Consider the following 13,074-nt stretch of genomic DNA (forward strand, 5'->3'; position numbering starts at 1 on the left):
ACAAAAAACACACACGTGTGTGTGTATATATATATACTGTATATATGTACACGCGTATGCAGTCTTGTACTGCTGTCAACAATGCAGAGTGGCAAACGTGATGTAAAGATTAGAAAGATTAGAGTGCTCAGCAGCAAATTTAATTTAAAAAAAACAAAGCACTTGACGGCTCAGTAAAACCAAGGTACTGGTTTTACGTACTGCAACGGTGAATTATTCTTCTGCCAAAGCACAACCAGCTAGTTCACATTTCTAAATTAACATTTAAAACAACATCACTTCTTTTAACATAAAAACCTGAAAAACTGAACTTAAAATTCACAGTGACTAATCGTGATTAATTGCTGTTTTATGGGGTTATTAATCAGAATAAAAAGTTTTCCTATATCTTGTAAATTTATAGCCATTGTTTTTACAAAAGAGGAAGACATGGTTGAATTGTTTCAAAGTGTTTGTGTGTTTGATTCAATACTATGATGGGACAAAGGTAAAACTACAGCTGACAAAAAACAACACAAAAGGATCATCTGACAGGAAAACAGCTGATGATCCTCAAGGCCATTTGAGGGAAGAAACCAAGGAGGAACCATTGTGACTTTGAGCAGATTGGGTTGGATTGTGCAAAAGGACAACAATCCAAATCACACTAGCAGGTTTACCTCCGAAAGGCAAAATTTATATTTTGGAGTGGCCTAGTCAAAGTTCAGAACTTTAGCACCCTAAATGTGGCTGAATGAGAAAAAATCTACAAAGGAGCTGTGGCTGAAGTTCCTCCACAGCGATGTAAAAGAGTCATTTCCAGTCTTAAGTCTTAAAGACTTAATGACAGCTGTCGCTGCCAATGGTGGCACAATGTTATGTTTCAGGTTAATTACTCCATCAGTAAATTCAATTTGTCACTTGAAAACTACTTTTCATTTGATATTAGGATTTGTTTGAGGATCTGAAATAGCTCAGTATGACAGAAAAGCAAATCAATTTTTCAACAGCCTGCATATTTACTGTAACAAGGCAAAGATCAGGGGGAAATAGGGTGACAGGAAAACCACCTGGCCTTGAAGCTTTATCTCTGCGGCGCTCCAGCTCTGCTTTGACAAAGGTTTGTCGATAGCAATAGAGACAAAGCAAAAAGAAATGAGTGTATACAGAGAGAGGAAATGTCTCATTGTATCACACAGCGCTAGGCGTACCTTTGGGTTTATAGCTGCGGAAACACACACAGCGTTCACACCGCCAGAGAGAGAGAGAGAGAACCAGGACCGGAAGGAAACGAGGACCGACACAGAAAGACGTAGAGACGGAGGGGAAAACGGCAGATGAGGGTCAACGGGGCTTTCCATTGTGTAGGATCAGAAAAAGCAGGGAGGGAAAAGAAATCTGCTGCCAAAGCCAGAACTTACATGACAGAGAGAGGAGCGTGAGCGAGGAACAAGTCAGAGAGACGCAGAGTTTCACCAGAGACAGTGGCTGGAAACCCAAAGCTTGAACTTCTACACACAAGAGGAAGACTGTGATCTTATGTGCTACTGATGGCAACCAGTGAAGACAAGGGGAAGCAGAGCGGGAAATGTGATGAATGTCCTGCAGGTCAGTGAACGTCTCATAGTTTATTCTTTGTTCACAAACCACTTTGTAGAAATCTTAAAAAATCAAAAAAACAAAGCTTGTTTCAGTTGTTACATCTCTGCTTCTTTCCACTTTAAACAGGAATGTTCGTAGAGAAAGATTGTAACGACAGAGAAGGCACAAAGTGTAAACCGTGTTCTAACGGGACTTTCACAGAGACCCCAAACTACCGGAAGACATGCTTTTCCTGTCGTTCCTGTGGTAAGTCACAAACATTCAGAAACGGTACATATGTGAATCATTTAGCTCTTTTGTTTATAACCCTTATAAACTACAACCAGCTCCGCCTTATTACTGTGCTGGGAGAAAAAGTTACTGGCTCCTTACCGATTTCTTCTGTTTGCCCTTTTTTTCAATGTTTCATATCAAACGAATGTTATTATTAGATAAAAAAAAGAGTTAATAAAATGGTCATGGAGAAATTTTGACTCAACTTCCTCGCAGCATTGTTCTATTCAGCTACATTTGATGGATTGAATCACTTGTTTAAGGTCACAAAGACTTTGACTAGGCCATGCCAAAACTTTCACTTATTTTTTTGCAGTGGGCTCACAGAGGTGAACTTTCTAGTTAGCTTTGTGTCATCATCCGAGTTCAGGGGTCAGCAACCTTTTCAATTCAAAGAGCCACTTTTGCCATCAACACTACAAAATGAAATTTGTCTGCAGCCACATAAAAAAAGGTTTGATCATAATACCACTTTTTCTTATTGGTATTATGATCAAAAACATGTCTTAGTTAGATTTTAGGAGCCACAGTAAAAAAGCCAACGAGTCGCATGTGTCTCAGGAACCGCAGGTTGCAGACTCCTGACCTAAACCAAGTGTGTTAAGGTCATGAACTTATTGTCTCCTTCAGAGTTTATTTATTTTCAATGCCTGATCAATACCTGAAGTTCTTGAGACATGTTAAGTTGTAGATGTTTTGGGCCTCTGTTGTTTAGCATCCTGGATGTTTAACATTGATGCTGTCATGGAGGGATTTCTGTAGGCTGGGAAGCTTCACCACTGTTCCATGTTTTCTCCATTTGTGGATAAAGTCGCTCACTGTGGTTCTCTGGAGTCCCAAATGGCTTTGTAACTGTTTCCAGACTCATTAATGTGAATGTCTTTCCTTCTCTTCTGTTCTTAATCATTTTCTTCTTCAAATCAGAGTATGATGTTTTGCTTTTTGAGATCTTTTAGCCTACTTCATGTTGTCAGACAGGTCCTGTTTATAGGTGATTTCTTGATTGTATGGGTCTGGCAGTAATTGGGCTAAATTTTATATTTATAAACCATGGTTTTGGATAACTTCTTTCCTTGGTACATACATTTATTTTTGGAAAAATGTTTTTTTATTTACCCAGGTTAGTTTGTTACATGATCTGAAACACTTAAATGTGACCAAATATAGGACAAACAAGAAATCGGTAAGGTTGCCAGCAGTTTTTTTTTTTTTTTTTTACACCACTGCTAACTCACTTAGCAACAGTGGACCATTTTCTCCTTAAGCGAACTTGAAAGTATCTACAGTGTGAAAATAAAGGGAGGAAGCTGTCTGGTGATAAATTTTAGTGCAGACAGTTTCAACTGTAACCTAAACACCCACACAAACACAAAGACACACACACACACACACACACACACACATATATTCAGACTGGCTTTAAACACCTTGAAATCACAAATTAACAGGAGAAAATCTCTCTTTTTCAACCTTACAGTTAAAAACAGTCGAACAAAGAGCATCTGCACAGATAAGACGGACACCGTTTGTGAGTGTAACCCAGGTTTCTTCTACCGTGAAAAAGCTGATCACTGCGAGCCCTGGACTAAGTGCCCTTTGGGTGAAGGAGTCAAAAATAAACGTAAGTTTCAAAGCAGATCAGCCTGCTCTCTTTCAGAGATTCTCATCCCTGTGTGTAATAACTAAAAAACTAGACGGCTCTGCCTTCGACTTCTTTTCGCAGCTACTTCTACAAATGACACAGTCTGCGCACCGTGTGAAGAAGGAACCTTCAGCAACGTCACAGATTCCTTCTCACCTTGTCAACCGCATTTCAGGCAAGTCTGAGTCCCTTTTAGTTTCTCATCATGTCAACAAAGCTGAATGTTTACTGGTAAACACTGCACAGCGCAAGTAAATCTCCAGGTTACACACTCAAAGCAGAAAAACAATATTTAAATGTCTGTTAATAGAAAGAACACAAAGTGTAGAACACAAAAGGTGTAGATTTTCAGAAAGTAGCAACCAAATCAAAGCAGCAGAGTCATCCCAGTGTGTTTTGAATTTCAGCTAAGTATTTAATTAAAAAAAAAACCTAATCAAACCTTTTTGTATCTGTTTATCAAGTGGCTTTTATACATTTTATTTGCTTAGAGAGAGAAAAACACTTTTTTAACTCTTCACAATTATTTCTGAAACCCTTTAACTGAAGTACAATTGTTTTTTTATATTCGTCCTCATCTTTAGTTTTTAAAATAAAGGATAAGGATTTTAAAATAAATCCTTCTCTGTTAATTCATAGTTTGTTTCCTTAATTTTGAACCACTTTTGTATACACCTTGGAAGGAGTTTATTACAGGCTTTGTACATAATCAATGCTGTTCTGAGCTCTACTACATCCTAAAATGTTAAAGTATGCAATGTAGGAAATATTTCATTAGTTGGCTGAAGCTATAATTCACTTTGAGAATAAATCAATAATTTATTCCTTTATTATTTCTTTCAGGTGTGAGGCCTTCAGACTACAGCTGAAAACTCCAGGAACCAAAACAACGGATGCCATCTGTCAAGACTGTGAATCTCGTAGGTCCACCCCTTTAGATTGAGACATTTTGTGCATATTTTTGACTAACATGTTTGAAATATGATGTCGTAGGGCTTAGCGGATGTGACTGTCAGGGATCCAGTTGAGCTTGAATTAAGAGAGGAAGTGGAAGTGGCATAGAGGGGAAACCATTTTATGCAGCGGTTGCAGTTTGCTTGTCTCTCACAAGAGACAAAGCCCTTTGATTTTGAAGGGTGAAATCACATTTATGGAGCAAGAATGAATGCACAAATAATATTCTTTATTGTAAAAGAATTTAAAACATATCGTGTGTGGGTGAAGGGCAGAGTTTGAAATGTCTGAAAGCTTACTGAAGGCTGTGATTGGAGTTGTGTTAAATATGAACGTGTTTATGGGGAGGCACAACTTAAACTTGAAATGTTTAGCGCGATGCCATGGAGTACGACAGCCTTTCTCCTCCTGTAGCTGCTGCCTGGTTCAGATGCATACAGGTGGAGCGGAGAGTCATGCAGATATAGACTGACCACAGTGGGCAGCTGTAGCTTAAACGTAGCTTTATGGACAGACCGGAAAATAAATTTACTACCATCCAAGTCGCAACAAATGGCTGGCGTAGCTCACTGTGACCGTACAGAGCTGACCACAGCTGTTGTAATTGACTATTTTAATAATCAAGTAATCTATTGATTATTCTGACGATTAATCGAGTGATCGAATAAAATAATTTGATAAAATAAAATATTGGTAAATCCTGACATAACAGCTGTATTAATATCAGATATCAACATCGGCCCAAATTTACGTATTTGTGCATCCCAACAATTACTTTTCTGTAGTTTAACAAATTAAATTGTAACAACAGTAGTAGCTCAGGTTTTTGGACAAAAGTTTTGCAAAAATCTGAAACTATGTTCAATTTAACATTAAAGCAGCAGGCTTATAAAAAAATTGTCTATACTCCAGTTTTTGGTTTATTTATTCATCTTAAATCATATTTATGTTGCATTAGAAGAGATCAAATTACTCCTTAAAAATAGAGAAAAACTATTTTCTGTCACTTCTTCCTATCTGTGTTCTCACTGTGCCCACATTTAATTAATGTGATTGAAATTGAAACTCAACTAGATGTCTGTCACACGTCTCTTCTTTTGTTTTTAGACTCTAACACATGTGGAAACCCCATGCCCAGGGGGCTTTTTTATTTTCTAAACTTTTAAGTGTATTTATCTTTGTAAGCTGTAACAAAATGCTCTGATAATATATCTGTATTTCCCATAAACAGATAAAATTTTATACATGAAGGCAATTACAAATATCCAATGTTTTTAGGCAATTAAAACACTGAAACTTGTATATATTAGAATAATTAGTTCTGCAGATATATCGTCTTTGTTGCCGTTTCTCATGTTTAAAGCATTTTGATTGTTGCGTTGACTGTAGATATTGACAAGTTTCTTGCAGTTTCTTGCAATTTTCTCTGACATTTCCTCACTTAAAGAGATCAAGGCGCATCTGTCTTAATCAAATCCTATGTTCTCCTGCCTTTCCCATTTTGTAGAATGACTTTGACGTGGTATTAGGGTCACATGGAGGGAAAAAAGAATGGTGGACATTTTTCTCTTCCATTGAGAAAATAGTCGAAATTCTGTTTTGCGATTAAAGTAAAAATATTGAAAATAAAGTGAAATAATACAATTGAAGAAACAGTGGAATGAAAACTTGTGCTCTTCTCAAACAAGTTTGATAAGGTTTGCATAAAAATGTGCATCCACAGGACGTTTACAGGCTAAAAAAAATAATTTATTTGTTATTAAATCTTAATACGAAGTGTAAAGTTTCAAGCTCATTTATGCAAAGTAAGGCTTTTGCATGTCAACTTCATTGTTGATTTGTTTTTTATTTTATAACATAATTATGATTTTTTTCTCATCTTTGTTACTTGACTTCTCTAATCTTAAGACTGGTAAATAAAATAATAATAAAAAAAAAAAACAATTTCGCAGGGGGTACCGAACCACAGCCACTAAAACCAACGAAACATAACTTAATACGTAAATCGTCATAGCACTACCACAGAGGTAACAGTCTTTTGGTCTAATCAGTGAATTAGCTAATTGAGTTTAGTTCAGAATAATTTTGAGTCATAATCCACAGACCAATCTTTGAATACGGGGTACAGCTGCTTCTAGTCATAATTATAAGCTGGAGAAACAGAAAATACAGGTTCACTGACTTTGGTCATCTTGGAAAGTACATAAAAAACATGTACTCAAATTAAAAGTTGGATTTTTCAACATGTTTCAGAGGGAGATGATGCAAAGAAAAAGACTAATTTCTTTATTCGTCTTTGCATTCAGTGAGATAAGTTGCGGGGAGCTTTGAAGATTTTTGTTTTTCCCAGTATTTGTACTTTGAGACATGAGAAAGCATTCCACATCCTTTGTTTGTTTGTCTGTTGCTGGTGATTAATTCAAGAAAATGTCAAATAATGATGACTGGAGACCAGCTCTCCCACACTCCATCTTTCCATCTTTCCCTGAAGTTATGCCACTACTCTGACGTAAACTGTTACGTAACCTTAACGACGCTAACACGCATGTTGTGTGCCCTCTCTGTGAATCAGAGTGTTGCTGGATCCTGCCTGCATGCCTGTGGGCTGGACTTGTTTTGACTATTTTGGTTGTGGCGGCGATCATCTTCTGGAGAGCAAAGCGCAGATCCTATAGACCAGGTGAGTACGAAACGACACCTGTGTGGGTGGGATTTATTGTCGTTTGTCTCTTTACACACTGGTTAAAAATAAATCTAAAGAGGCGAGCTGCTCGATCGCAGAACCTACAGTTAGACTCGTTTGCTTTGAAGTTGCACAGTTGAAGGTCATAGAGCTATGGTTACGGGAAATTACATTTTGATCACACATTTTCTTACATCAACAGAACTTTAATGTTTTATCTCCGAGTTATGTTCTGCTAGATGTTGCACAGAAGCAGCAGATCCAGCAGTTAAAGCGGCTGAACTCAGATGTGTTAGGTAAAAAAAAGGCTTAACGAAGATGACGAGCTCAATGGGGAAACCACATCCTGTACAGTTTTAGCTTGACACAGTTCTTTGGTATGATGTGACGCACACTTCACAGGCAGCCAACTCATACTGAGATGGCAGGCCTACGTATCTGGCATAATGGTGTTACCTATTATTTTTTGGCTGGCAGTAATGTCATTTTTTTACTTTCCATTTAATCTCTGTGGTCATACTCTGTGGCCATACTGGAATAGGAGGCTTTTGTCTCATCCTCTGTGGCTTCAACCAAAGTGGATCTCGCTGCTCTTATCAGATACAGTAAGGACAGCTGCTGATGAGGTTCACTGATGCACACTTCTTGTTTTTTTGTATCTCTGCATGTCTGTGCTTTCCACATGATTCAACCTGTCTGTCGGTAGATATCTTCAAAGGCTTCTTTAGGAGAAATTGCAGAAAAACAAAATTTCCTCCTCATTACAGTGTCATATCAGTTTCAGTTTTACTTGAGGAGTTTCGGAGAATTTCTGTTTATTAACGAAAAATTTGTCAAGATGCAAATTTACATAGTTGTGTTCCTTAAAAAAAAACTTTTAATCTTATTTTTTGGGCAATGGTTAAAAAAGTGTCAAATGCTGCTCAGTCTTACAATTATAGCCCAAAGTAAATGTAATACCAACCCATCGATAATACGGAGTATTTGTTAATCAATCTTGTCTAATTTGAAGTTTTATTACAAAAGAATTTTCTCTCGACACAAACCACAACGTAAAAATTATACTTTCTCTCTTCAAGATCATGGCTTAGTATTTTTATTTCATCTTGTAAAATCTGAGACACTAAGCATTAATTTAGCAGGAAAGTATCATGATGTGTCATTACACAACCTACATTTGCTGGAAACATTTGAGTTTCCTGCAATTCTTTATTGCAACATTTTTAAAATAACTTCCTTGATGTCACCATTTAGTTCACGCGCCACAATTATGCCACTCAAGCTAACCACACACACCAAAACAAACGTTTAGATACATTTTTAAATAGATGGTCAAATTGATGTAAAAAGCTCCATTGTTGATGGTTTTCCCCAAAAGTAAAGATGTGCATAAAAACTGAAGTTGTTGCTTTGACAGTAGAAATGGAGTTTAGCCGTTTCCCCTGATTTATGAAACCTAATCATCTGCTTTAATTAAATGGCATGTTCTCCTGTCTTTTCAATCTTGAAGAGCGACTAATAGCAATGGACCTCCACGTCATGCCCTATTTATAAAGAAGGGAAAGAGAAAGTGACTTTTATCCTAAATGTACACAAAAAATGTTTTAGTTAAATTTTTTAGGACTTTTTAATGGATGTCACTCATTTCAGGGTCAGGGATTTTGTTAAACTAATTATTTCACAACTCGAGGCTCTTTATCCCTTGTATAAAGGGACTCAAATAATAGTCAGGCAGAGAAGAAGAGCAGACCTTTTAAGAACAATGAAAACTCCAGGAATGACATGGAGAATGACATTAGGCATATTTAAGGAAAGATGAACAATTAACACAGAGAAGCTTAACTATAAAACTTAAAAACAAACGAAAAGGTCAATACCGATCCAAACTCCAATGTGTGCAAAGAGCAGAACACAAGAATAAATAAACTAACACAAAGGAATAAACTCGAACAGTAATGAAACGAACAACAAAGAGAAACCAAACACCTGTCGTAGCTACAATTACAGAGTCAATCAAGACTAAAATTCTCATCTGCAAGACAATCCTGGCCAAGACTGGCAGAGTTTACAGAACATTGTTGAGTTTTTGACATTTTTACTTGGAATGTCGATAAACACGGTCGGCATCATCTTTGCAGTAGATCCAGTGAATGAATCACACTGCGATCAGCGTGTTTAGATTGTCAACTTAATTTATCTCTGAGTTGTTTCCTCTCACTGAAACCAGACAGCGAGAGGTTAAGAGAACCTGATTTTAGCCACGTAGCCGAGACCTAAAGTCTTAAAGCCATGCTTGTTTCTGTGTTGCTATAGATACATGATTACATATTGGTGTAATCAATATGTAATCATTGATTACATATTGATTACAATATGTAATCAATATGTACTCGCTGAGTGTGCGAGACTGCTGTTTTGACTCAAAGGTTACAGAAACCTTCCTGAAAAAGGAAAACCTCTGCAATACAAGCGTGTGTTTAAAAGAAAACCGGTGGTGAAAACAGCGTCTAAACTTGTAGTATCGGTTTAACTTTGAGTCACCGGAAGCTGCGTTACCTTTGAGCATGTTCTATAAAGTAATTACCTCGGACAGGTACTTTTTTTTTATATGAAGGTGACGCAGTCTAACCCCTTATTAAGGGGGAAGTTTCAGGGCACGTGCGTCAATGTGACAAAAGGAAATAAAAAAAAAGACGAAGTCTCAGGTTTGTGTAGGTTCATGTCTGTGGAGAAAACCATGAATTAGTTATATAGACGCACACTATTTCCAAAGTGAATGATTCGAGTTAAGCAATCGCTCATGAAGCTCAGAGCTGACTGTGTGGGGACGAACATATATAGAGGGGAAAGATCGACCTAATCATCCGATTACCTTCCTCGAGACTTTTTTTTTTTTTAAATTAGAGAACAAATCTTCTGGAACAGCAAGCACGTCTCACAGATAAAGTAATTTGCATTGTAAAGAAAAGCCTCCGCTGCAAGTAAACAAACAAACAAACAAAAAAAAAAACTGTGAAAATGTTTCCTTATTGAGGAGACACGTTACCCGTAACTTCAGGGGGTTCGCCACCGGATGCAAACCCCTCGTAAGCCTCGTAACTGAAAGTCTGGGGTGCAGTTCCCGTAAGCGTTCAGAACCAGTTTCACCAAAGAGATGAAAAGAAAACACACCCGTGTGTCTGACTCTGTCTCGGTAAAAAGTCACAGAAGACCCACAACCATAAAACCATATTTTAATGTCTTTGTTTAGCTCTCAATCAAAATGAGCTGCATGCAGAGAGGGATTTTGACTTCATGTGTATTGCTCTAAAATGTGGATTCTGTTAAAACAATAATTTTCTTCAAAATATCACAGCATTCAAGCTGAGACTGTATTTTTTTTCCAAAGAAGTACATCGTTTGGATTGAAAGGTGGCTCAATTTCAGAACAATCTGACGGCATCGATTTTTGTCACGTTTGTTTCTCGCTTGTTCTACTTTGTTGTTTAATCTGCATAGGCAGGTTTAACACAGAGCTAAATGACTAATGATGCTGCACGCCTCAGTGCTGGAGTTATAGCGCCACCTAAGGTCCATTCAGCAAACCTTTTCCTTGTTTTATTTAGAAAACCAGATGCACCGCAGTTAATGTGAACTATCTGATCAGATTGTTATCGGCATGTTCGAGGCTGAATTGTCTGTTCTTTGTAAATGTCGTTGCAGTCAAACACAGTGTTCCTGTTACCATGATGACGGTCGTTGCCGAACCGGTCCTCGCTCCACCAGAGCTGCTGTCTCACTGCCAAGAGAGCTGCACAGACTGCAAACCATCCCCTTTTAACTCAGGTAAAAATAAAAATAGATATATACACCAACACAGAGCCATTCAGTAAATTACACCATTATTAAAAACTTCATTTATTTAATCAATTCACAAAATGAAACACTATCAGTTAGATTGATGTTTTCAAGCCTTAATTTCTGTTAATTATGATGATTTTCCAATCACAGCTAATAAAAACACATTTAAAATTAGGATATTAGATCAGACCAATAGAAATGTGTTTAATAGAAACTTTTCAAATGGTTCTTCTAACTTGAAAACTGAGCCTCACTGGAATACATCTTGTGATTTATCAATCTGTCTATGTTACTATAAGAATATAATTCTTATATTCCCTTAGTTTAGCGTTTCACTTCAGTCATCAACTTCTTTTTAGTGAAACACTGACCCACTTTTTTAATGTTTCCTCTTTGTTCACAAACAAGCTCCCTTTCCAAAAGGTCATAACCTCTTCATCAGGTTTTCTACTGTCGGCAAATTAGAGAGATAAAAAATAAAAAATTGAAGAGCCCAAACATTAAAAGAAAAGTTACACTAAAAAACCCCCTCAAAGAATAAGATTTCTGTCTCTTTGAGTTTGTTTTAACCTGAACCGACACATAAAAGCAACTCAAACAAAAGTTGGTGGTTTTACATTTCAAATATAAAACCACCAAACAACAAAATATTATCTGTATTTATTTGTTAATCTGTTCATGAAATTTGTATGTAATGTATCTGTCTACAATTAGAGGTTAAAAATAAATACAGTTAAGAATAAGTAACAGGGTTTTCCTCAGGGTATTATAAGCCTGTCACCTTATTGTGATAGTATGAGACAGATAATCGCTAATGTGCTAACGGCAGTTAAACAACTTACCGTTACAGGGGAACCGTTTGTCCTGCGTCAGCGGTGGCTATGCTAATTAGCCTTAGCATTCATGGCAAGCTAGCTTGAACGATGTCCATTCTCATGATTGATTCTGTCGTTTTCCTCAGATGACGGTTCGATCATTCGCAGCATATCGGACAGCTTGGACATCAGCACTTCCATAACTCCGCTGAAGCCCTCCGTCTCTTTCATTGAACCCGAGCAAACCAACGGCAGCTCAATATACCCCCTCAGCAGCGCCTTCTGCAGGTCGTACTCGGAGCCCCAGGAGGACGAGTGGTGTGGAACATAAAAAAATAAAATAAAATAAAATAAAATACAAGAGTGGGACAATGACGGAGCCACAGCTGGCTCAGTGATATTTCAAGTACTGTTTGTAAACCTTGAGAAGATTTTACTCTCAGTAGAGTTTAGTATGGCTGATAGTTTGCTGCCACCTGCAGGACTTTGGTGGGAACTTCAGTTTGTGCAAAGAAAAATTCTCCCAAGTGAAAACAGCAGATTCTGCTTCGAAGAGGGATTAAGCTCCACATAACAGGAAAAAAACTGATAATTACAGTAAAAAAAACAAAAAAAAAAACAGTCTGGAATAGACTATCTAGATATTTCCATGGACTTTATTGTTTTTCAAACATTCTCCTTCATACAATCCCAAACAGACTGAACTGTAATTACATATCAGCACTTGATGAAATGAGAATCAGAAGTGTGGACATGCATGAGGCACTAAATGAAGTTTGTTTTACTTTTCGTATGATTTGTTATTGTAATAATATGATTTTGTTCAAAATTCAGCCAAGACCCAAAGAGGCTGTGAAACAGTGAAAATGGGATTAATCACAGCTCATCTAAATAGTATGATTAATAGTAAGCAGTACAGGGGCTGCATCTTGTATGTTAATTCTGATGCATTTTTTTACAGGAATAAATTAGATTAATCTTGGTTACAAAACTCAAGGAAGTTAATTTTTCAAATTAATGAAAACCTCTTCCTATTCCTGATTATGAATCCTAAAGAGTTCATGGTGAAAACTTGGACTCACTGACAGATTTAACAACATGTTCTTCATATTTTCAGACATTTTAGCCAGATGGTTCTGTTAAACAGCTAGAAGCAGCCAATATCTCGCCTCAGACAGATATATTTAATGACTTTTTCATTTAATACAAACCCAGATTTGGTTGGTCCTGGAAGATGTAGCTAATGGCTCGTCTAAGAAAGGAAGAAGTGAACTTCGATCAACTTC

The 13,074-nt window shown here is 37.1% G+C and overlaps 1 protein-coding gene across 1 annotated transcript; it reads left to right on the plus strand.

The window, feature by feature from the left end:
* The first annotated feature begins 64 nt into the window (after positions 1-64).
* Positions 65-12,649, plus strand: LOC103136747 (tumor necrosis factor receptor superfamily member 5). The gene is made up of 8 exons (XM_016670465.1): positions 65-1,587; positions 1,708-1,827; positions 3,332-3,475; positions 3,578-3,671; positions 4,340-4,416; positions 7,023-7,130; positions 10,836-10,958; positions 11,935-12,649. The coding sequence occupies exons 1-8, from the start codon at positions 1,530-1,532 to the stop codon at positions 12,117-12,119; spliced, it is 909 nt and encodes a 302-aa protein (XP_016525951.1). The 5' UTR covers positions 65-1,529; the 3' UTR covers positions 12,120-12,649.
* The last annotated feature ends 425 nt before the right edge of the window (positions 12,650-13,074 follow it).

The sequence above is a fragment of the Poecilia formosa genome, unplaced genomic scaffold (genome assembly GCF_000485575.1).
Source record: "Poecilia formosa unplaced genomic scaffold, Poecilia_formosa-5.1.2 Scaffold34, whole genome shotgun sequence".
In the NCBI taxonomy this organism is placed as follows: Eukaryota; Metazoa; Chordata; class Actinopteri; order Cyprinodontiformes; family Poeciliidae; genus Poecilia; species Poecilia formosa.